Below are 23,523 nucleotides of genomic sequence, written 5' to 3'. Positions count from 1 at the left end.
AGCACAAAAGTTTGTGTGGACAGTTTTCAGAGAGCTCATTTTTGTGAGTTAAACACTAGTGTATCCACAGAAATGGCTTTGCAAATTGCCTTGTTTAGGAAGTTGATTTTTCCAATAGCTGTAGAATTTGGTGATTTCAGATGTTTTATAGGTTTTGTTGTTTGTATTAGGTTTGAGAATTTCGAAGACCCAGTCATTGACAAGTTTCATTATGGTACACACTACTCGAATGCTGCTGGCGTGATGCATTATCTTATGCGTGTAGAACCTTTTACCTCACTACATATCCAACTTCAAAGTGGAAGGTATGACATGGCTGACAGAAAAATAATTACTATTGCTACACATACACAGGGAAGATCACCAAATAGAAGATATAGCTGTATTGGAAGTAAGTTTCAAAACTTTAACCATGTTTTGCCTATACAGGCAGCTGTTAAACATAAAAATGAACATCACTAAAATATAATAAATACAATAAAAAATAATACTTAATAAAATCATAACTAAAGCATAGTAAATCATAAATATAAACTTTAAAAAGTCAATAATTTTAACATGTCAAATATTTGCTTGCATGTATATTATCATGAGGATTTTTTGTACAATGTGCATTGAAAAAAGGAATGATAACAGAAACATCAGCCATATTTCCTTAAACGCCCTATTACATAGCCTCTACTTTACATTTACTCCACCTACTTACATCTAGTTACAATTTCTTAGAAGCAAATTGTTTATTGCCCATGTTCCACCCAATTCAGGGAATTTTTCAACAGAACTCACACTTTGCAGTAAACAGCCCTTGCCCAAGCTCGAGAGATTTCTTTTAAAGATTGCTGGCTATAGCCACCCTTACCAGACTCTAAGTGCATTCCACCGATAAGCTGAGTTTCTCATCCACCCTTTCCTGATTTTGTTTTTCTGCACTTCTGGTCATTTCTGCAAGCCTCTACCACTGTTGCTTAGAAAGGTTCACTCAGAGTCCTTACAGTACAGTCTGTACACCCCAGCTCCAAGTTCAGATGTTGTCGCTGCCATTTTCTTTAAGGTAGAATTATACCTATTTCCTCAAGTGGAAGGCAACAGAGGGTAGTGGTAAATGGAGATCTCTCTGAAGAAAGAGATGTTGCTAGTGCTGTGCCTCAAGGTTCGATTCTTAGACTTTTAAATATTTTTGTAAATGATGCTGAAAAGATCATTGGGTAAGATTTGACTCTTTGCAGATGATATCAAAATCTGCAATAGAATAGACACCCCTGATGGTGTAGAAAACATGAGGAAGGACCTAGCAAAGTTTGAAGAATGGTCTGAAATCTGGCATCAAAGATTTAATGTGAAGAAATGCAAGGTCATGCATTTGAGCTGTGGAAACCCGAGGGAATGGTACAGTTTAGGTGGTGAAGAACTCTTGTGCACGAAAGAGGAGCGGGACTTGGGTGTTATAGTATGTGATGATCTTAAGGTGGCCAAACAGGTTGAAAAGGTGGCGTCGAAAGCTAGAAGGATGCTAGGGTGCATAGGGAGAGGAATGGCCAGTAGGGGAAAAAAAGGTATTGATGCCCCTGTATAAGACTCTGGTGAGACCTCATTTAGAATATTGTGTACAATTCTAGAGACTGCACTTTCAAGAGGATGGAGTTGGTCCAGAGGAAGGCAACTAAAATGGTTTGATGATCTATGTCATAAGGTATACGGGACAGACTTAAAGATCTCAATATGTATACTTTGGAGGAAAGGCAGGAGAGAAGAGATGTGATAGAGATATTTAAATACAATAAGCAAAAAATTGTTATTAGCCTAGTGGTGGAGATACCCCATGAAAGTACATTTATAATAGGTGGAGAAAAAGCCTCAACTTATCAACAATATACGGGCGGCAAGCCAATGAGTTCTTAAGCCAGTCCTATTCTGTATCATAGGCAAAAAACTCCACATGTTTCAAAATGTAATTTTTCAAAACGGGACCAAAGCCACCACTGTGCACAGGGAGCCAGAAAAAGAACAAAACAGTTCACTTATCTTCTGATGATGGCAACAACAGCAGAGAGTAGATCTTCTTGCTATAGCACTTCTCACACTGACAAAAGACAAGGAACTGGATGTCACCAACAAGGCTCTTGTTTCGCCGAACAATGGCTGCGTCAGGGCAATCACTTTCTCTTCTGCTCCGTACACACACGGCTCAGAATTTATACTTCCGGTTTCTTGGGGGGTCAATGTCAAAAAACTTTATTCACTGGAACAAACGATCTCACCGTCAGTAGAAGGCACACCATTCTACTTTCTGATTAAGTCCATTAGGCCAGATAGTTTTCAAAAAGAAGATAGACCGCTGTTCACTTTGATATAACCACTAGGTTAATAATAATTTTTTGCTTATTGTATTTATATTTTGTTATTGCGATTTGGATTCTTGAGAGATATTTAAATACCTATGTGGCATAAATACACATGAGGCAAGTCTTTTTCATTTGAAAGGAAACTCCTTAATGAGAGGATAGAGAATGAGGTTAAGAGGTGATAGGCTCAGGAGAATCCAAGGAAGTACCGTATTTTTTGCTCCATAAGATGCACTTTTTTCCCACACAAAAGTGGGTGGAAATTAGAGGCCTGCACAGGGATCATGGGAATCCCCCCTAACCCACGGGACTCCCACAGGGACACCCCTCTGGCCCACAGGACTCCCACGGGGACCACCCTCTAGCCAACAGGACTCCCACGGGGATGGAAGGCTTTGGAAGCAGGGTTCATCCATATAATATAAAGGACACCTCAGCCTTTGTAAAAGAGGAGATTTATAAGCTAATTACCTGAACAGAAAACAAAAAAAGGGTTCCACCAAAGAGATTCCACAAGGAAACAGCAGCGCAAACACAAAAGAAACTGTGGAATTGATGATCCTGTCAAAAGTAATTGCTGCTTTTTATGGGGACGGGCGGGGATGGAGGTAATTCCTTGCGGGGATGGGTGGGGACGGAGAGGATCCTGACGGGGATGGGTGGGGACGGAGAGGATCCTGGCGGGGGCGGGCGGGATGGGTGGGATTTCTGTCCCCACGCAACACTCTAGTGGAAATCTCGGTGCGTCTCATGAAGCAAAGGTACAAATTTTGTTACCCCGCCTCACCACCTTTTTAAGCCCGCCCGCCCGCTGCCACCACCCACCCATTCGTCCGTAGTCATTCTCCCCCCTTTTTACCCTGGTGGTTCAGTATGTATCCTTTGTCTTATTTCCTGGCCTGCAGCGCAGAGATCAGTGCAGACATCAGGAGCAAGCTTTACCCTCTCCTGCTCAGCCCCACGCTGCTTTCCGAATGGCTGCTGCGAGAACCTACGGAGCCCGGAAGAGCGAAGGCTGCAGCAGCAGGCAGGGAGGGAGAGAAGCCAGCTGGAGCTGCTGGACAGAATTTAAAAAGGTACTTGGGGGAGGCTTGCCTGAGGCTGGTTGGCCTGGAGCTGGCGGGCTGGCTGATTGGTTTGGGGTTGGCTTGGAGAAGGCTGGCTGGTTTGGGACTGGCAGGCTGGCTTGGGGCTTCTTACCATTAGACGTGCCCACCACTAGATGTACCCTGTCCCGGCCTACCACTAAACCACCAGAGGGGGGACAGGGTACAGGGCATATCATTTGGTTCCGAATTTTTTTTTCTTGGTTTTTCCTCCTCTAGAGGTAGGTGCATCTTATGGTCAGGTGCATCTTATGGAGCAAAAAATACGGTATATGTTTTACAGAAAGAGTAATACATGCGTAGTCTCCCAGCAGAGGTAATGGAGACAAAGACTATGTCTGAATTCAAGAAAGCATGGGACACTATCTCCTCCTCTTAGGGAGAGGAGGAGATAGTGGATGCTGCAGATGAGCAGACTGGCTGGGCCATTTGGCCTTTATCTGCTGTATTGGTTCTATGTTTCTAGATGGTAGAATCTAAAATAAAAAATAACAGTTTGAATGAAGCATTCAGCTAAAAAAGAATGAAAAGCAGCTGAAAACTTAATAGAGAGCTTGTTACCTACAGCTAACATGTTGTGCTCTTACAGCCATAATCTATAAACAGTGCCCTGTATAGGCATCGTTAGATGCCCTAATCATGGCCTAGCAATGCTTAAGTTCAGGATATGCACCAAACTTTATTTTTTAATTGGCTTAATTGGTGTGGTAATTGACCATGCTGATTTTCAGCCAATCAAAAACTAAAAAAATAAGCAATTTAATAGTTCGATGCCGAACTCTTAGGATGCCTAACGACACCTAAGTGGAGGTGCCATCCAATGCTTAGGGACGCCTAATGATGCCTATACTAAAAAGTAGGCATAGTTATGGGCAGAGAATAGGTGTGCTTGACTTAGACATCGTTAGACGTCCGAAATAGGCACCGCCAAATTAGCCCAGTGAAAAGCTGGCCTAATGGAATGGCATCTGTGTCTAGGATGCCTAGCAATGCCTAAGTCTGCTTTGGTGCCACTAGGTGTGATTCTATAAATGGCACCATTTTTTTGATTGACAATTGCAATGAGTGGTGCCTACAATGTAGGCACTGCTCAGCGCCTTTTATAGAATCTTTGTCTCTTCAATCAGACTAAACAGCCTAACTTGATGGTATCATCAAGTTTATAGGAGCTGCTGAAGAGGTGAAAGGTGGTATCTCAAAATATATTATTTAAAAAACCTCCTGATAGCATTTTTAAACATCCAACAGTTCTACAAATAAAAATTATAGATTCTAAAAAGTGAATCAAAATAATGATGATTTAATCCTGATTTTTTTCAAAACAACCTGATTTTAAAAATGCACAAACAAGGTGTTAACTGAAAGCTCTTGAAGTGCCTTTTCCAAATCACTAAAATCAAGATGTACATTTTTATGTTTAACAGCTGACCTCACTGTTCCCTAATGAATATTGTTTACATGCTTTATCAAAAATGATTACACCCAACAGCATCTGCAAATGAGAAACATAATCAAGTGGCAAATGTACTAACAGCATAGAAAATGCAAAGTATTACTACAGGAGTTATATTTCAGTATAAACCAAATACATGGGTAATAGATTATAACTGAGATGGAGTTCACAGAAAGCTTAGAAAAAAAATGGTAAGACTGACAAATGCATGTTCTATAAGTAAGAGACTCTCTTGCTATTCATCTTGTAAAGTAGCTGGCTGTGAAGTTCTGATGGGAGAAAACTTCTATATAGAAATGCATACTAAAGCAGTACTTCTCAAACACTGGAAACTTTGTAAACACTGTAGCATCTCTGTACTGGAAAAGCATTGAGATTACAACCCTATGAGAATTAGGCCATGATCTCATAGGTCATTCCCATTCTAACCATTATAAAACTTGACACAAGAACACCAAGCTTAATGGTGAAGGAGAAAGATATGAGAATCGCCTTTAATTTAATTTTGTTTTTTTTTTAATTTATTTTTTATATTTATATACCGTCTAAACCTCAACGGTTTCCGTATAAACATACACAATAAAAATACAGCATAGACAAGAAAAGCTGTATCTTCATGATATTCTACTTGCTAGCTGATCCTTTACTTAAAATAGGAGCTGCCTCACAAGAATGTAGATACAAAGAGTTGAGTCTTCAATTATTTTTTTAAACCCAACCATACTGGCACACAACCACAGCTGACTCAAAAGAGTATTCCACAATTTGACACTTGCAATATAAAAAGCAGATGCTCTGGTATCTGCATACCTTGCTTTAACAGCCATATCCAATAGCATAGAATTTTCAGATCTCAGTAACCTGCCTGGGTGATAAACTGCCAACAGCTGCTTAAAATACAATAGTATTGGGTAATACAGAGTCTGATGAACAATAGATATCACCTTATATTGACCCTATATCACCGGCAACCAATGCAATTGTCACAGTACCAGTGTTATATGAACTGTTCTTGCCAAGCCTATAACAAGCCATGCTGCTGCTTTATGGGCCAACTGTATTGCCCAACATTTAGTCTTAGATATTCCAAGGTACAGGATGTTACAGTAGTCCAACCTTGACAAAACCATTCCCTGTACAACTGATCAAAAATCAAAATGGAAAAGTTGAGTAAAACCGACCTGGCATTTCATAGTAAAACCAGAGTTAAGTCTCACTCTAACATAGTCATTTCCTTCATCACAGGTAAATTGACACCCAACAAATTCATGTACTCTGGTCACAATTCTTCACCACTCCTCCCAACAAATATCGCTTCTGTTTTTTCCACATTCAAAGTTAATCTGTGAGCAATCATCCAATCCACAACATTCCTCATAAAAATCTAAACAAGCATCTACCAGAAAAATAATATTTCATCTACATGTCATCTGTAATATACACCTAGTGAGTCAAACAATAATCCTATCAACGCCATATAAATATTGAACAATAGAGCTGAAAGTAGCGACCCTTGAGGCACCCCTCTTCCCACAGGGACCTCTTTTGACACCATGAATTTATTACACACCCAAAACATATGACCCAAAACAAATAAGTGTCTTTTGAAGGTAGGACTTATTAATACACAATTGATAAGAAATAAAGTACAGGCAGTCCCCAAGTTAAGAACGTCTGACTTACATCGGACTCATACTTATTAACTGGGCTCCTGCATCTCCCTTCCTGTGCCAAAGCACCCCTCTTCTTCCCTTCCTTGTCCCAATGTACCCCTCATCGTCCTTCCCTCCCTCTGTTCTGTGTCCCAAATTTGTGCCTCCCTCCTGCGGGTGTTTACCTTCTCTGGCCTAGTCCCTCCTTTCAGCCGCTGGTAAGCACAGAGCAGAAGTGCTGAAATTTAATTGCAGTTAAGCCTGGCTTTGGCTGAATTTCATAAATTGGCATCCATTGAAAGTTTTGATGGATAGAAATGCTGAATTTCACAAGATGACACCCATTGAAAATTTGAGATAAGTGAACTTTAATAAAGTTTTTTATGGGGGTGTAGAATCTTGTTGAATAACATTTGGTGATATCTGTTAAATGGTATTTATTTGGAAAGGGTTTTTGGATAGTGAGTCACTTAGAACATTCCCATTTCAAACAATAAAAAGCTTGATACAAAAAAACCAGCCATGGTGATAAAAAGGAGGAAAACACAAGAATGGCATTGCTACTTGGAAGTGTCTCTACTAGTGAGGTGCCATCCCTGTGCTGTCTCAAGATGTATTTTCTTGTCAGCTGTAAGAATCTGGCTTTCACTGTGATGCTTTTCTTCTAATTATATAGGTTTGATTGTGCCGATCGACAGTTCCATTCCATTGCTGCCACCTGGCAAGCTCTCATGGATAACCCTAATGATGTGAAGGAGCTGATTCCAGAGTTCTTCTATTTTCCTGAATTCTTGGAAAACCAAAATAGTAAGCTAATTTTTCCTGAACCTTATTGAATAGTCATTGCCCTTCTTAGATTGAAGAACTACATTCCCAGATGCACTTGGTAGTAAGTAAGTAAGTTAATAATCTGGATCTTGTGACATGTTGATAGAGAAATCCAACAGTGAAATTATGTTGAGCATCCTGTGATAAAAGTATGCAAAAAAAAGTTTATATGAAATGTTCAATGACTGAGCATACTGAAAATTTGCTAGTACTTTTTGGACCAACATGGTTTCAAATAATTAACTCTTTTCTAGGATTGTCACTAGGCATGGTGCCCCAGTTCTGATTTTGTTATTTAGTGCCTGAGATGTCAAACAGCAGAAAACATGTTCCCTTCCAGACAGCATTCAGGGAACGGTAAGAGAGTTGCTGGGGAAGGGAGCAGAGTAATTGTTTCCTGCTCAACTATGTTGACTTCAGAGTCCTTCTTGTTTTCCTGTCCCCCATGTCAGCAGGCAAAACAGAAGAGAGGCTGGAGCGGAGCAGAAAACCTGTAGCTTTCTTTGATCTCAGAAGTTAGAATTTATCTGAGAGCAAGGAGGGGGGAGAAGGAAAAAGACACTCTGAAATACAAATCATGGAACTGTGCAGATCTGCTTTGCTTAAGATTTGTTATCTTGCACTTACGGTAAATCTCAGTAGAGCAGGGCTGCTGAGATGGCGGAGCAGGGGGGAGGGGCAAGATTCCCCTGGGTCCAGCTTCCCCTGGGTCCAGCTTCCAAGGGGGGCCTGGTGCCAACCATAGAAAGACATCCTAATAGGGTTGCTCTACAGTCCTGCATCTCCCTCCTCTCCTTCCTTTAACAAGCCTCTCACTCAAGGGGTCACCAGCAACGACTCTCTTGCTGCCTGCGGCTGACCCAGAAACCTCCCCTTTGCCACATCCCACCCCAGCCCCCCCTTTAATGTAACTTCCTTAGCAGAAGGTTTCCAGGTGTGAAAATATTAGAATTACTATCACTGCTTCCAGCAACCCCTTGAAAGAGAAGCTTGTTAAGATAGATGTGGTGAGGGGTGAACTTTGACTGATGGTGTGAATGGAGGGGATGGGTGGGCAGGGCAGGGGGTAGCAGCCCTTATGATTGTTTGCCTCAAGCCTGGCTTTGTCTCTCGGTGGCCCTGCAGTTGAGAACAGCCCTCTGCTTCCTCCTCTCCTCTCAGACAGTGTATTGTTTAGTATCCTTAACTTTTAAATTTGTTTTTATATTGTACACCGCTTAGAAACCCTGATTAAATGGTTTAAATTTTTTTTTTAATAAACTTGAAACTTGTACAGGTAAAGCTGGAGTAGACAGCACAGAACAAGAAAGAGCTTATTGTTTTCTAATTCAGCCCCTTTTGTCCTATGAATAGGATGAGTTTGAGACAGGACAAAGGGGGGGTGAACTTGGGGCAGAGTAAAGAAAGATTACTCTTAGAGCCCAACTGAAACCAAGATCTTCGGATTCAGACAAAACTGAATCTGTGACCAAAATTAGCCACTCTGTTTGACCAAAACCAAATCCAAAAGTGAAACTAAACACTCTTACTCACTCCAACCCTCCCCCCCCCCACCCCCAAGCAACAGCACCCTCCTGGACCTACTTTTTGTTGGTGGGTAGTGGGCACAGGAGCAATCCCCGCTTGCTCCTGCGCATGGCCAGCAACTGCTTCAAAATGATTGTTGAGCCTCCTCAGTTGCTCTTGTCCTTGCTGCTTTAATAAAAGAAATTTTAAAGTAAAACAAACAAACAACAAAGCATGATAAAACATAACATGGTATAATGAGATATCATAGCATGACAAGCATTGTATGACAAAATAGCATGCATGGCAAACATAGTAAGAAACTCAACAGAAAAAAGGGAGTCTTCCTTTGCCCAGCACAGCATGAAGCAAAACAAAAGAAAGGCAAAGCCGATGTCACAATACAACAGAAGGGATTTTATTAAAAGTTCCTATGGGAAGTCTCAACTAGGATCCTGGTTTCAGCAGAACACTGCCTTCCTCAGGGGACATACCAAACTGATAGCAGGATATTATAGTGGTATCTCTATTTCAGGTAGTCTTGAAAAAGAGCGGTGAAAAAACAGTTTGCAAGTCCAAGAAGGAAAAGGAAACTGAATGAAACATAACAGAGCAGTGATGTGCCTCAAGGTTCGGTTCTTGGGCCTGTTCTTTTTTATATATTTGTAAATGATATTGGTAAGCTTTGCCTCTTTGCAGATGATACCAAAATCTGCAATAGAGTAGACACTCCAGATGGTGTGAATAACATGAAGAAAGACCTAGCAAGATTTGAAGAATGGTCTGAAATTTGGCAGCTAATATATAATGTGAAGAAATGTAAGGTCATGCATTTTGGCTGCAGAAACCCAGCATTGATGCCCCTGTATAAGATCTCATTTAGAATATTATGTACAATTCTGGAGAAAAACCAAAGAAACACTGTGGAGAAATGATGTTCCTGATATGGACTTGATTAAGAAATGAACCTAGCAATCCACATAAAAACCTTAAGGACCTAGTCTGCTGAGACCAGTGGATCACACCTTCAAAAAGATATAAACAGGATGAATTTGGTTCAGAGGAAGTCAACTTAAATGTTTTATGGTCTACATCATAAGGCATAAGGGGACAGACTAAAAGATCTCAATATGTATATGTTGGAGGAAAGGCGGGAAAGAGGAGATATGATAGAGATGTTTAAAAACCTATGTGGCATAAATATGCATGAGGTGAGTCTCTTTCAATTGAAAGGAAACCAGAGTGAGGGGACATAGAATGAGGTTAAGAGGTGATGGGCTCAGGAGTAATATAAGGAAATACTTTTTTACAGAAAGGTTGGTAGATGCATGGAATAGTCTCCCAGTAGAGGTGGTGGATAAAAAGATTGTGTCTAAATTCAAGAAAGCATGGGACAGGCAAGTGGGATCTCTTAGGGGGAGGAGGAGATAATGGATGCTGCTAATGGGCACAGACTGGATAGGCCATTTGGCCTTTTTCTGCCATCATGTTTCTGTCATATTTTCCTAGTCGTTTATATATTTCACTGGCTTCCTTTTTAAACTTCAGGTCAAAGTTCAACTTTTTTCCTCAAATAAATATTGGTAAAAGAGATTGTTCCAATATCTGGTTTTGATATTTTTCAAAAGGCGGTATAGCATATTTTTAATAAACATAAGCAAGGCAGTTCATCAGGTATAATCCCACTTGTTTTAGTTTCCTCCCTTGTCCTTGATTTGTCTCTCCTCTACAAGGAATAGTTCTTTCAGATATTTGGGACCTTTCTTCTGAAAGTTTTCTCTAAAATCTGAGAAACAACTACTTAGTTTCCACAAAAAAATTGAAGGATTCCTTTTTTTGAGCAGTATTATGGAGATCTCCAGTCATGGTACATGAGCTTGGCATGCCACATCTGAGAAGCTAAAAGCTATGCCATTGGTAGTTTCACTAGCAGCAGGGACTCCCAAAGTGGACAGGTTTCAGCTGAGATGTCAGACTAATGATGTACCACCCATTTAGGCAGCAGCTGATGGGCAGGGTTGGAGGTTGAAGATCATGTTTGATGAGACAACGGCGACAACATCAAATTTATGCTGCGCAGAAGAAAGGCCCGGTAATATTAATAATAATAATTTATTTTTATATACCGCCTAACCAGCAGTTCATAGCGGTTTACACAATTAGGTACACAGTATACAATATGATAATAACATCATATATAATAAAATCAAAGTAACTAATACAAGCATTAAAACTATGAATAAGGAAAACATGATATCAGCTAAAATAAGTGCAGCTAAAAAGTACATTATAACTACATAATAATATGAAAATCAATAATGTATATTATATTGTTTAAATAAATGGGTTTTAAGATCTTTTCAAAATTGATAGTAAGTAAGAAATGGAAAAACAAGAAGATTCAAACATGAATTCATTAATCCTGCTTGTAATGCTAGGGTCCTATCCAAAAATTTTTGGTAACTACATGCATTTTCTGAAGGAAAATAAAACCAGCCAGATCTACGGATATTTTTCTTAAAAAAAAAAAAAAAAAGAGAAACAAGGTAAGCCGGTGCTAAACCCAAATAAAACTTTAAAGCAAATACATCCAAATTTAAATAACACTCTAGCCTCAAATGGAAGCCAGTGAAGCTTTTGATAAAACAGTGTTCCTGCTAAGCTGCGCTGGCGCACAAAATATTAGGTCGCAGCGCACAAGTTTCTCGTCACAGCGTAGGACCGGCAAGATTGACTCATTTGAACTTCTGCAAGATCAGCATCGGAAGCGTGCGCTGGGCCGGAGAGATCTTGGGGAGCCTCCGACAGTGGCTTTCTCCCCTCTCTGCAGCTCTCCTTTACTTCCCAGCGCAGCGATTCACGAAGGCAGCCTCGGGGCTTTTGCTGAGTCGCGGCTGCCTCTGATGATGCAACTTCCTCTTTCCTCAGAGGCGGCGCGACACAACAAAGGACCCGAGGCTGCCTTCGTGAATCGCTGCGCTGGGAAGTAAGAAGAGCTGCTGGGAGGGGAGAAAACCACTATCAGTCTGGGAAGCTGCTGGGCAGGGGAAAAAAGGGACAGCTGCTACTGGAAAGGGAGAAGGAGAGATGCTTCTGGGAGGGGAGGAGGGAAAGGAATCTGGGAAGCTGCTGGGCCAGGAAAAAAAAGGGACAGCTGCTACTGGAGAGGGAGAAGGAGAAGGAGAGATGCATCTGGGAGGGGAGGAGGGAAAGGAATCTGGGAAGCTGCTGGGCCAGGAAAAAAAAGGACAGCTGCTACTGGAGAGGGAGAAGAAGGAGAGATGCTTCTGGGAGGGGAGGAGGGAAAGGAATCTGGGAAGCTGCTGGGCAAGGAAAAAAAGGGACAGCTGCTACTGGATAAGGAGAAGAAGGAGAGATGCTTCTGGGAGGGGAGGAGGGAAAGGAATCTGGGAAGCTGCTGGGCTAGGAAAAAAAGGGACAGCTGCTACTGGAGAGGGAGAAGGAGACGGAGAGATGCTTCTGGGAGGGGAGGAGGGAAAGGAATCTGGGAAGCTGCTGGGCCAGGAAAAAAAAGGACAGCTGCTACTGGAGAGGGAGAAGAAGGAGAGATGCTTCTGGGAGGGGAGGAGGGAAAGGAATCTGGGAAGCTGCTGGGCAAGGAAAAAAAGGGACAGCTGCTACTGGATAAGGAGAAGAAGGAGAGATGCTTCTGGGAGGGGAGGAGGGAAAGGAATCTGGGAAGCTGCTGGGCTAGGAAAAAAAGGGACAGCTGCTACTGGAGAGGGAGAAGGAGACGGAGAGATGCTTCTGGGAGGGGAGGAGGGAAAGGAATCTGGGAAGCTGCTGGGCAAGGAAAAAAAAGGGACAGCTGCTACTGGAGAGGGAGACGGAGAGATGCTGCTGGGAGGGGAGGAAGGGAAGAGAGTTACTGCTGGACAGGAGGCTGGGAGAAAGAAAGAAAGGGGGCAGGCAGGGAAACAGAAGGAAAGAAGAGAAACAGAAAAAAAGAAAGAAAGGTCAGGGAGAGAGGAAGAAAAAGTTGGGGGAGGGAATGAGGTGTGGAGGAGAGAAAGCATACAGGCTGATAGAAGGGAAGAAAGATTGGATGCACAGTCAGAAGAAGAAAGTGCAACCAGAAATCACCAGACAAGGTAGGAAAAATGATTTTATTTTAAATTTAGCAAAGTGGAGGCAGTATTACCACAGTTTTCAAAGGAATTTGCCCAAATAACTTAATAGTTAACTGGGTAAATTCCCAGAGATGAAAACTTCCCTTCACTTACTATGCACAGTTCTGAATTTATATCTGCTGTCTATATTTTACAATATGGTCCCCTTTTACTAAACCGCAATAGTGGTTTTTAGCGCAGGGAGCCTATGAGCGTCAAGAGCAGTGCTGGGCATTCAGCGCAGCTCCCTGCGCTAAAAATTGCTATTGTGGTTTAATAAAAAGGATGGAGGGTATATTTGTCTATTTTTGTATGCTATAAAAACCAAATACAGAGAGAGACTGAGAGCTGTTGACGAAGAGCTACATGTGTGTCTTTCTTCCATTCCAGCCAGAATATCAGCTTTGTGTTCAGCCAAACAGGCCCAGGTTTCGCACTGAATAAAGTATTTTATAATTTTTATAATTTTTATTTCATAATAAAGTAATTATAAAATACTTTCTTTGTGTTTATTTGATTCCTATTCAAGAGAATTACTTTATATATAGTCAATATAGGCAGAGAGTTAAATTTTTTAACATTTTCTAATGGTGGTGTGCCTCGTGATTTTTTTCATGAAACAAGTGTGCCTTTGCCCAAAAAAGGTTGAAAAACACTGGTCTAGAAATTGAAAGCATCAAACGTATTGTCTTCTGGACTGTTTTTAATTTACAGTTTACACATATGGATGTAACAGACATAACTACATTTGTTGTAAAACATTTATTAAGATATCATTTCATCCCTACAATTTCTGTGTTCTTAAAAATATTATTTAACGTTATTTAATTTAGCGTGTAGGCCTAAAATTCCTTTGAATACCTCGTCCTCATGTATCAGCAACTTTGACAACATATTTATTTGGCTCATAACTTGCTGGCGCCCGATATTTTTAGCTCACAGTGAAAAAAGTTTGCTCACAACACCCGCCCGCTTAGAGGGAACACTGCGATAAGATCGTGTTTTTTCAGATTAAAAATCAAATGAATAGCTGTATTTTGTATGATTTTTAATCGGCTAGTGGTTATTTTATATGATCCCAGATAAATAACATTACAATAATCCAATATTGAAAAGATTGAAGATTGGACCAGGATTTTAAATGATATAAAATCAAAATATTTACTAATAGTACGCAGCTTCCAGAGAACAATAAAACATCTCTTAACCAGTGAATCTGTATGGATCTCCAAAGATAAGGACTCTGATCTAAAATAACCCCTAAAATTTTCAGCATAGGAGAAATCGAATAAGATTGACCGTTTAAAAGTAGAGTTGTTTCAGTAATTTTTTCATTAGGACTAGCTAAAAAGAATTTTGATTTACCCGGATTTAATTTCAATCTAAGGGCTTCTTTTACGAAGGTGAGCTAGCGTTTTTAGCTAGCTGAAAAACTACCGCCTGCTCAAGAGGAGGCGGTAGTGGCTAGTGCTTGGGGCATTTTAACGCACGCTATTCCGCGCGTTAAGACCGTAATGCGCTTTTGTAAAAGGTGCCCTAAATGTAGATATCCAAGTTTCCACTTGAGTATGAATAAAAGCTATGTAATTTAACACTTCTGACGTGAATTCGGTTAAAGGGATGAGTATTGAAATGTCATCTGCGTAAACATAAAATTATACTTGTAAACTATGTAATAAATAACATAAAGGTGCTAGATAAACATTAAATAAAGTTGGAGAAAGTTGTAAGAAATTATATGACATTAACTGAAGCAATTTCCTGATTGGCTGGCATACTGTTTGTTTCAGGGAGAACAGTTTGAATGGCTGGTGGCAGCTTGCTGGTTATGGGGGTACATTGTCCTTTCAGAGTCTTCTTTTGAAAATTCACCAGTAGGGTTCCCCTCAGGCTGTGCCACAGCCTGAGGGGAATATTTCACCAATATAATTTTGAGGTGTAAAATATGCAGGTTAAGAGCAAGGGCAGATATGGGATGTTGGAAATGGCATTCCTATGCATGCTTTTCCAGGTTTACCTGGCCCACATCTTACTTTTCGCTATGGAGATAAGTAGGTATGGGGTCAGTAGTGCACATAATTCCTCTACTGAGGGTTCAGGATCATTTTTTAAAAGGTTTTCCTACATGTACAGAACTTAATTTACTTGTGGAAGTCCCTTTGAAAAGTGCCCTAAATATTGCTTGTTTAATCTCGAGTACAAATCTACCCTGATTATATCTATTAAATCATTTTTAGTCAATGCTTTTTCTCTTCTGTTAATGTAAAAGGAAATATATTTCCTTTCTGTTGTTTCTAATAACCAAAAATTGAACAGTCTATTACTTAATTTAATTTCACAGAATTTGACTTGGGACGTCTACAGATTTCCAAAGAAGTAGTTAATGATGTTATCCTCCCTAAGTGGGCTACGTCTCCTGAAGATTTCATCTATAAGCACAGGAAAGCACTGGTAAGACCTGAGAATTTTGTTCTTGCTTTTGCCAGCAGAAAACAAATGCATGGTGTATTTGCTTCCATTATTCAGCTCAGACCATACTCATTAGAAAGGAAATTCAACCACAATCAAAATACAAAAGATTAGACTTGGATTTGGATTTTTTTTTTTTTATATACTGCTATTGACAACCAGGTATTAAGCGGTGTACAATATAAACAAGTTTCAAGCAAAAAAATTACATTAGTAAAAGACAAATACAAAACCAAAAGATCTTAGTCTAAAAAACAAATAAAAATGAGTCTATAGCTTAGATCATAATCAAGCAGCCCTCAAAATAGCAATTACATAAAATATTGCTGACATAAGATAGATTTAATCATTTTATGAAAAGTTAAATAAGAGCAATTGCCATGAAAACTACTTATGCAAAAGAGCTGGACCGGCATAAGGGAAAACCCTACTTCTTGTAGATGACAATTTAATTAATTTCAAACCTGGAGTTCGAATAGATCCCTTTGTGAACAATATTCGTATAAATATGTTATTGGAAAAAGAAAAAAAGGATGTAAAAACTAACCATAAGATTCTAATAATCTTCAACCTACTCTAATTTACAACAGGTATCAAGAACATACTTAAACCACCTTTCAATGTGATTAAATAGGAAAATTCTGTATTAAAAGACATATGCATTAAATATTTACCCAAAGGTTAATGATATTTCCTCCTCCCCAAGTAAGTGTCCATTCATTCAATGGTGAAAAATAAATCCTGGACCCCAAAAGCAAAGCACCATGATATTAAACACAACCACACCCAGAGCTGCAGTGATGAGACAGAAGAGCAAAAAAGAAAATAAAAGAAAAATCATCAAGTTAATATGTGTTATTACTGAAGAATCCTATTTCTGTACTTTATCCTCCCCAGCTTAGAAATATCAAAGAGGGTAAAATGATTAAGCTCACATGTTTTCTTCAAGATGAGATCCAAGACCAGTATCATCATCTTGCTCCAAACTAAAAGCATGAACTTTTTGTGAGCTGATTTATAAAGCAGGCTGTAAAGAAAACTTTTTATTCTAGAAAACACTAAGAAAATAGTTCTAGTTGCGCTATGATCACAGCATAGCCAAGATTTGGTAAAGTACAGGAATAGCTCCTCTATAGCATCTTCTAGACTTTAGATAAGCAAAATATGGGCTGTTCACTGTTTGTACCTGGTCCTCGTTCATTTCTGTCATCGTGGACAAAATGTTTTAGTGATCATTCTGACTGATGTGTTTGGTGAATGAAACACGTATGTGTCTAGTCTTCATAGAATAAAGATATTGCGTACCACCTTCTCTGGTTTTTGTTTTTGTTTTTGTTTTTTACTACATTTTAAGAACAGTCAGCATATACTGTATTGATCAAAGCATTAAGATTCCTGAAGCAGGCCTTCGGGTCGAAACATGTATATGTCTAGTCTTCATAGAATAAAAATATTGAGTACCACCTGGTTGCCTTCTCTGTTTTCTTTGACTACATTTTACAATCTCTCCCCCTGTTTTACAACCTGTGCCTCCAGCAGACAAAAAGAAAAGCAGAAAGCAATAATTACTGCAATATACCTGGGGTAAACAGAGAGTAAGCAGAAATAATTACACAAGGTGCAACATATTTATTGGAATCAATTAATATTTCAACCAATGCAGGCAGTAATTGCAAGCACTTGTGCTACCTAGTAGTTGTTACATGGCAATAATTTGGATGCACTTCTCAACTTTAGCAAATTTCATGCATATAGTTAAAATGCTAGGCATATAAATAAAAACTGTTCACTTCAGTGTGCAACAATATAAAGAGATTTCACACATTTGAGTACAGGGTCAGGATACACATGTCTGAAGTACAAGGCACAACTGCTATAAAATATTGAACTCTTGACTGTCATCACTCTTTTACCACACATCCTGACCTTCCCCATCATTTAAATCTGAAAGTTGACTATAATATATAAGTCGATCCGACTATAAGTCGAGACAGTGGCGTACCAGGGGAGGGAGCGGTACGCCCAGGGTGCAAACCATGAGGGGGGTGCTCCCGGCCTTGGAGTCATGGCCCGGGAACTTCCCCTCTCATGGCCCGACCCCAAGGCTTTCAGTAGTCCCCGACTGTAGTCCAGTGGCAGCCTTCTCTCTTACCTTCCATTCGGTTCCCCCTCCCCGTCGGAGCTTCTTAAACTTAGTTGTTGCGCTCTAATATCGGCACACTTTCGTCATCCGGCTGCGTGTGTCTGCCATTCAATGACCAACTTCCTGTTTCCGGTGGGGTGGATCGCAGCAGAGGCAGAAGCAGGAAAGGGAGCGCATGCAGTAACAGTTTTTCAGCTGAACCGAAGGTAAGTATTGCTGCTGAGCTGCTTTGTTCGCTATTGGTGGTGTTTTGTGGAGTTTGTGCTAGTGCTGCCTGATTCACTATTCAAATTGATTCACCGATTCATTTCGGGTGAATGGATTTGAATCAATTCAAAACCCCCAAAAATCGGCCTCCCGATTCACCATCTGACCCTCCCCCATCGCCCCCTAAAGCAGGATTGGCAGTTCTGCCTCTTGCTGGCCGGCGCTGACACTCTTGCTTTAGAAGGCAAGGGGGGAGGGTCAGTCGGGAAGTGCTGCAGTGTCCGGCTTCCCCTATGGCCTCCCGCACCTCCCTGATTGCAGCAGAGACAGTCCTTAGGGGGGAGGTGCAGTCCTTCGGCGGAGTACAGGCCTTCAGGTGGGAGTGCAGGCCTTCAGGGATGGAGTTTAGGCCTTCAGGGGGGGTGCAGGCCTTCATTGGGGACAGTCCTTCAGGGGGGGTGCAGGTCTTCAGGGATGAGGTGTAGGCCTTCAGGGTGGGTGCAGGCCTTCAGGGGAAACAGACCTTCGGGGGGTGGGTGCAGGCCTTCAGGTGGGAGTGCAGGCCTTCAGGGGGGACAGACCTTTGGGGGGAGGTGCAGTCCTTCGGGGGTGCAGACCTTCAGGGATGGAGTGTAGGCCTTCAGGGGGGACAGACCTTTGGGGGGAGGTGTGGTCCTTCGGGAGGGCAGGCCTTCAGGGGGGACAGACCTTCAGGGGAGGGAGTCCTGGTGTAGAAGTATACAGAGGGAGGGAGGGAGAGAGGGAAGGGGGGTTTAAAGATATATGCATATGCCAGACTTTGGGGGGAAAAAATAATGGGTCTAAAAATAGAGGCGTGGAAGAGAGATGGTGGATAATGGGATTTAGGGAGGGAAGGAACAGAAAGGAAGAGAAGTTGAACACAAGGGATGGTGTGGAGGGGGGATAGAGATACTGGATAGGAGGATAGTTGGGAAGAGAAAGGGACCCTGGGGTGGTGGGAAAGGAGGGAGAGATGCTGGATGAAAGGGTAATTGAGAAAAGGTGAATCTGTGGATGGAGACAAAAAAAAAGGAAAGATGCCAGACCTCTGGGGGAGGGAAGGGAAACAGAAGGGGAGGACAGAGATGGCAGATGGATGGTTAGCACGGAGAAAGAAGAATATCATAATGTCTATGATGCAACCAGCCCATGAATAGTATATGCAATTCTGACCATTTCAACTCATATAATATGCAGAGGAGCTAGAAATGTAAAGAAAAGGGCAACCAAAATCATAAAGAAGAAGGAACAGCTTTCATAAACTACAAAAGATTGCAGAAAGCAAAGATATAAATGGAAGAAAATAGAGCTGACACGATAAAACGGGGATACAAAATTTTTTTTAGATATATCAGAGATAAAAAGTGCAAAAGTGGCATTTGAGACTCAAAAGTGTAGGGGAGGAATATGTAGAAGCTGATAAAAGACTGAATTGCTTAACAAATATTTCTGTTCTGTGTTCATGGCTGAAGATCCGGGACTACAGAAGATAAGTGTGAATAGGGATGGTGGAGTGCTATAGACCCTGATCAAGTTTCAGAGGGTTGTGTTACTGAGGAGCTAGCTAAATTAAAGTTAGACAAAGTGATGAGGCTGGATGGTGTACATCCAAGGGTGCTGAAGGAACTTAGGGAAGTTCTGGTGACTCCGCTGACTGACCTTTTCAATGCTTCTCTAGAGCCAGGAGTGGTACCAGAGTACTGGAGAAGGGCAGATGTGGTCCCACTTCACAAAAGTAGAAGTAGGGAATTACAGGCCAGTAAGTCTGACTTCTGTGGTAAGCAAATTAATGGAAACGCTTTTAAAACAGAGAATGGTGAAGTTTCTGGAATCTGGTGGATTACAGAACCAGATGCAACATGGATTCACTAGAGGTAGGTCTTGTCAAATGAATCTGATCAATTTCTTTGACTGGATGATCAGAGAATTGGGTAGAGGGAATGCGCTAGATGTGGTATATTTAGATTTTACAAAGCCTTTTGACAGTGTTCCACATAGATATCTAATAAATAAACTGAGTGCTCTTGGGACGGGCCCCAAAGTGATGGGCTGGGTCAGAAACTGGTTAAGTGGAAGAAGACAGAGGTCAATGGATAACAGTGGTCAATGGAGATCACTCTGAGGAAAGGGATGTTACCAGTGGTGTGCCTCAAGGTTCTGTTCATGGGCCTGTTCTTTTTAACATTTTTATAAGTGACTAGTGTTTAAGCCCGTTACATTAACGGGTGCTAGAATATATGGCTGGCTGTATTTCTTTCTTTATGTCTCTCTCCCTGCTCCTGTTTCTTTCTTCCTTTCTTTCTGTCTTTCTCCCTCCTGCAATTTTTTTCTCTCTCTCCCTGGCACCCTTTGCCTGTCTGTCTTTATTTCTGTGTCTCTCTGGTCCCCTGTCTGTCTTTATTTCTGTCTGTCTCTCTCCCTAGCCTCCTTTGTCTGTCTGTATTTCTTTCTGTGTCTCCCCCCCCCCACTTTCCTTTGCAGAAGCAGCAGTGCTATTTCCCTTCCCCTCCAGATCCCTGTGAAGTAGTAGCAGCATTTCCCCCCACCCACCCCCCATTCCCTTCTCTCCCCCCCCCCCCCACTTTCCTTTGCAGAAGCAGCAGCGGTATTTCTCTTTCCCTCCAGGTCCTTGCTGAAGCAGTAGCAGCATTTTCCCCCACCCCCCATTCCCTTCTCTCCCCCCCACTTTATTTTGCAGAAGCAGCTGTGATATTTCCCTTCCCCTCCAGATCTCTGAGAAGTAGTAGCAGCATTTCCCCCCACCCACCCCCCCCATTCCCTTCTCTCCCCCCCCACTTTCCTTTGCAGAAGCAGCAGCGGTATTTCTCTTTCCCTCCAGGTCCTTGCTGAAGCAGTAGCAGCATTTTCCCCCACCCACCCCCCATTCCCTTCTCTCCCCTACCACCACTTTCCTTTGCAGAAGCAGCAGCGGTTTTCCCTTCCCCTCCAGGTCCCTGCTGAGTAGTTGAAACATTTTCCCCCACCCCCCATTCCCTTCTTACCTTGAGCTGCCCTGCTCCGTTCGGCCCCTCCCCCTTCCCTTCCCGTGTGCTGGCCTGCTGCGGCTGAAGGTTTTTTTTCGGCGACTCCTCCTGTTAAAACTCCCCCCCCTCCCGCAACCGCTCCTGTTCAAAGCGGCCTGCTGAGGTTCGCGGCCGCTGTAACGAACCTCGCAGGCCGCTCTCCAACTCGGTAGCATGTTCCCTCTGACGCGATTGCGTCAGAGGGAACGTGCTACCATGTGGAGAGCGGCCTGCGAGGTTCGTTACAGCGGCCGCGAACCTCAGCAGGCCGCTTTGAACAGGAGCGGTTGCGGGAGGGGGGGGGAGTTTTAACAGGAGGAGTCGCCGAAAAAAACCTTCAGCCGCAGCAGGCCAGCACACGGGAAGGGAAGGGGGAGGGGCCGAACGGAGCAGGGCAGCTCAAGGTAAGAAGGGAATGGGGGGTGGGGGAAAATGTTTCAACTACTCAGCAGGGACCTGGAGGGGAAGGGAAAACCGCAGGACCATGAGGCGGGATTGAGTTTTTAGGCTTCCCCTATCTGGGGAAACCGCCGTGCCGAACTGAGCTGCGGTGGGGCCGTATTAAGCGCGGGGCATGCTGCAGTCTTGGCGGCCACGGACATACGGATCATGGAAGCACGCTGATAAGACTGCGCATGCGCCGCCTACGGTTTTATTATATAGATATTGCTTAAGGGCTGTCGGGTAAGTTTTGCCTCTTTGCAGATGATACCAAAATCTGCAATAGAGTAGACACCCCGCATGGTGTGAAGAACATGAAGAAAGACGTAGCGAAGCTTGAAGAATGGGCATGACAGAAGATCGGGACTTAGGTGTGATTGTATGTGATGATCTTAAGGTGGCCAAAGAGATTTAAAATGTGACGGCGAAAGCTAGAAGAATGTTAGGGTGCATAGGAAGAGGTATGGCCAGTAGGAAAAAGGAAGTATTGATGCCCTTGTATAAGACTCTGGTAAGACCTCATTTAGAATATTGTGTACAATTCAAAAATTATATAAAAAGGATGGAGTCGGTCCAGAGGAAGGCTACTAAAATGGTGTATGACAGACTTAAATATCTCAATATGTATACTTTAGAGGAAAGGTGGGAGACGGGAGATATGATAGAGACGTTTGAATACCTACGTGGCATAAATGCGCATGAGTCGAGGAAGCTCTGGAATGATAGGGCATAGGGACAGGACTAGTAGAGACAGCAGGAGTGATAACGTAACAACTGTCTGCACTGCAAAATTCAACATTTAACAAACCCTGCCCGAGATTCAAAGTTAAGTCCTTTGCTTTTTCTAACATTTTTTGAGCATTGTCTATGGTTTCATAACAGACAAGGTCAGGAGGGGGAGTATGAGCCAGTGAGGTTAATTCCCTTTCTAGTATGGTTGTTAAAGTTGTACAACGCATGGGAATCTGAGGTTCTGCCCCCTTTTGAAAATAATTAAAGGGTTTTGGAAATAATCAATTTAAGTGGTTATGAGCTTCTCACAGTAGAACAACACCTCTGAGTGATTCTGATTAAGATTTTTTGAAAGTTTATGAGAAGGGTATTTTTTTGAAGAATTATTTGTTCTTTCTCATTCCTGTATATAATTTTGGTGATCAGCAGCAGTTCCTCACTGCCCAGGTCTCTCTCAAAACAGCAATGGGACAGTCCAAACTTGTAGCTTCTATACCCTATAATCCTGAGATAAGACTATCTGAATGTTGGAGCTCTGTGATTCAGGCTTAATTTTTGAAACTTCAATTGTGCACAACAAATGATGCATTTACATACATTATTATTATTACAGCATAATATACTTAATAAAAAAAAGGTAAGACTTATTTTCTCCCATCCCCTTCCAATTTAAAAACATCTCGTAAAAATACTTATAATCAACCCTTCTTTACTTCTTAACAAATGCCAAAACATACCCCCCCCCTCCACCATGGCTGTGGAGGCGGAGTCAGAGGAAATTTCGGGTACCTGGAGTCAGAGTCGGAGTCTGAAGTACAAAAAACTAAGGAGTCGGAGTCGGAACATTTATCTACCGACTCCACAGCCCTGCCCCCCACCCCGGATGTGCACATTTTCCACAATTATACAATTAGATTAATCTTTACAATATTTAGTTAATGGTTCCCACACTTCCATAAATTTTTTATAATAACCCTTCTGAATGGCCATAAACTTTTCCATTTTGAAGATATAACAGGGATTCCCACCAGAATGAATAACGTAATCTATCCCAATTTTTCCAATTCTTCAAAATTAGCTGCATGGCAACTTCTGTCATTATAAACAAAAGTTTATTATTTTTTACCTAGCTCTAAGGAGAAATTATTCCTAGTAATCCTCCTTCTAGAGAACCCACTCATCATTTTAGAAATAAGGTTCAGTCTAAACTTCATGTTGACCCAGGAAAAATTCTTACTTCAGTTTATTCTCATATAATGTTATAAAGATAAATCATTTTCTATCTTTGACACCTTTTTATGCTACTGTATGATTGTATTATTTCTTGTGCTGTCTGCCATCAAATTATGTATGAAAACATATTTTAGACCATCAATTATTATAAGACATTGATAGATCTCCATAAGAATCTTTGGAAGTAAATTGTGAATTTCTCCTGGATTAACAATAGCAGTTCAGACAGAGTCCTGT

General features: G+C 41.6%; 1 protein-coding gene across 3 annotated transcripts in view; it reads left to right on the top strand.

Annotated features, from left to right (window-relative positions):
- NBEAL1 (neurobeachin like 1) overlaps nucleotides 1-23,523 on the top strand; it is a 400,332-nt gene that overhangs the window by 308,753 nt on the left and 68,056 nt on the right. For all 3 annotated transcript variants that reach the window (XM_033945971.1, XM_033945972.1, XM_033945970.1), the window contains 3 exons: nucleotides 171-305; nucleotides 7,230-7,360; nucleotides 15,359-15,468. In XM_033945971.1, coding sequence (XP_033801862.1) covers nucleotides 171-305; nucleotides 7,230-7,360; nucleotides 15,359-15,468 — 376 coding nt within the window. The remainder of the gene's footprint in view (nucleotides 1-170; nucleotides 306-7,229; nucleotides 7,361-15,358; nucleotides 15,469-23,523) is intronic.

This window comes from Geotrypetes seraphini, chromosome 5, assembly GCF_902459505.1.
Source record: "Geotrypetes seraphini chromosome 5, aGeoSer1.1, whole genome shotgun sequence".
NCBI lineage: Eukaryota > Metazoa > Chordata > Amphibia > Gymnophiona > Dermophiidae > Geotrypetes > Geotrypetes seraphini.
This window is presented reverse-complemented; position numbering and strand designations above follow the sequence as displayed.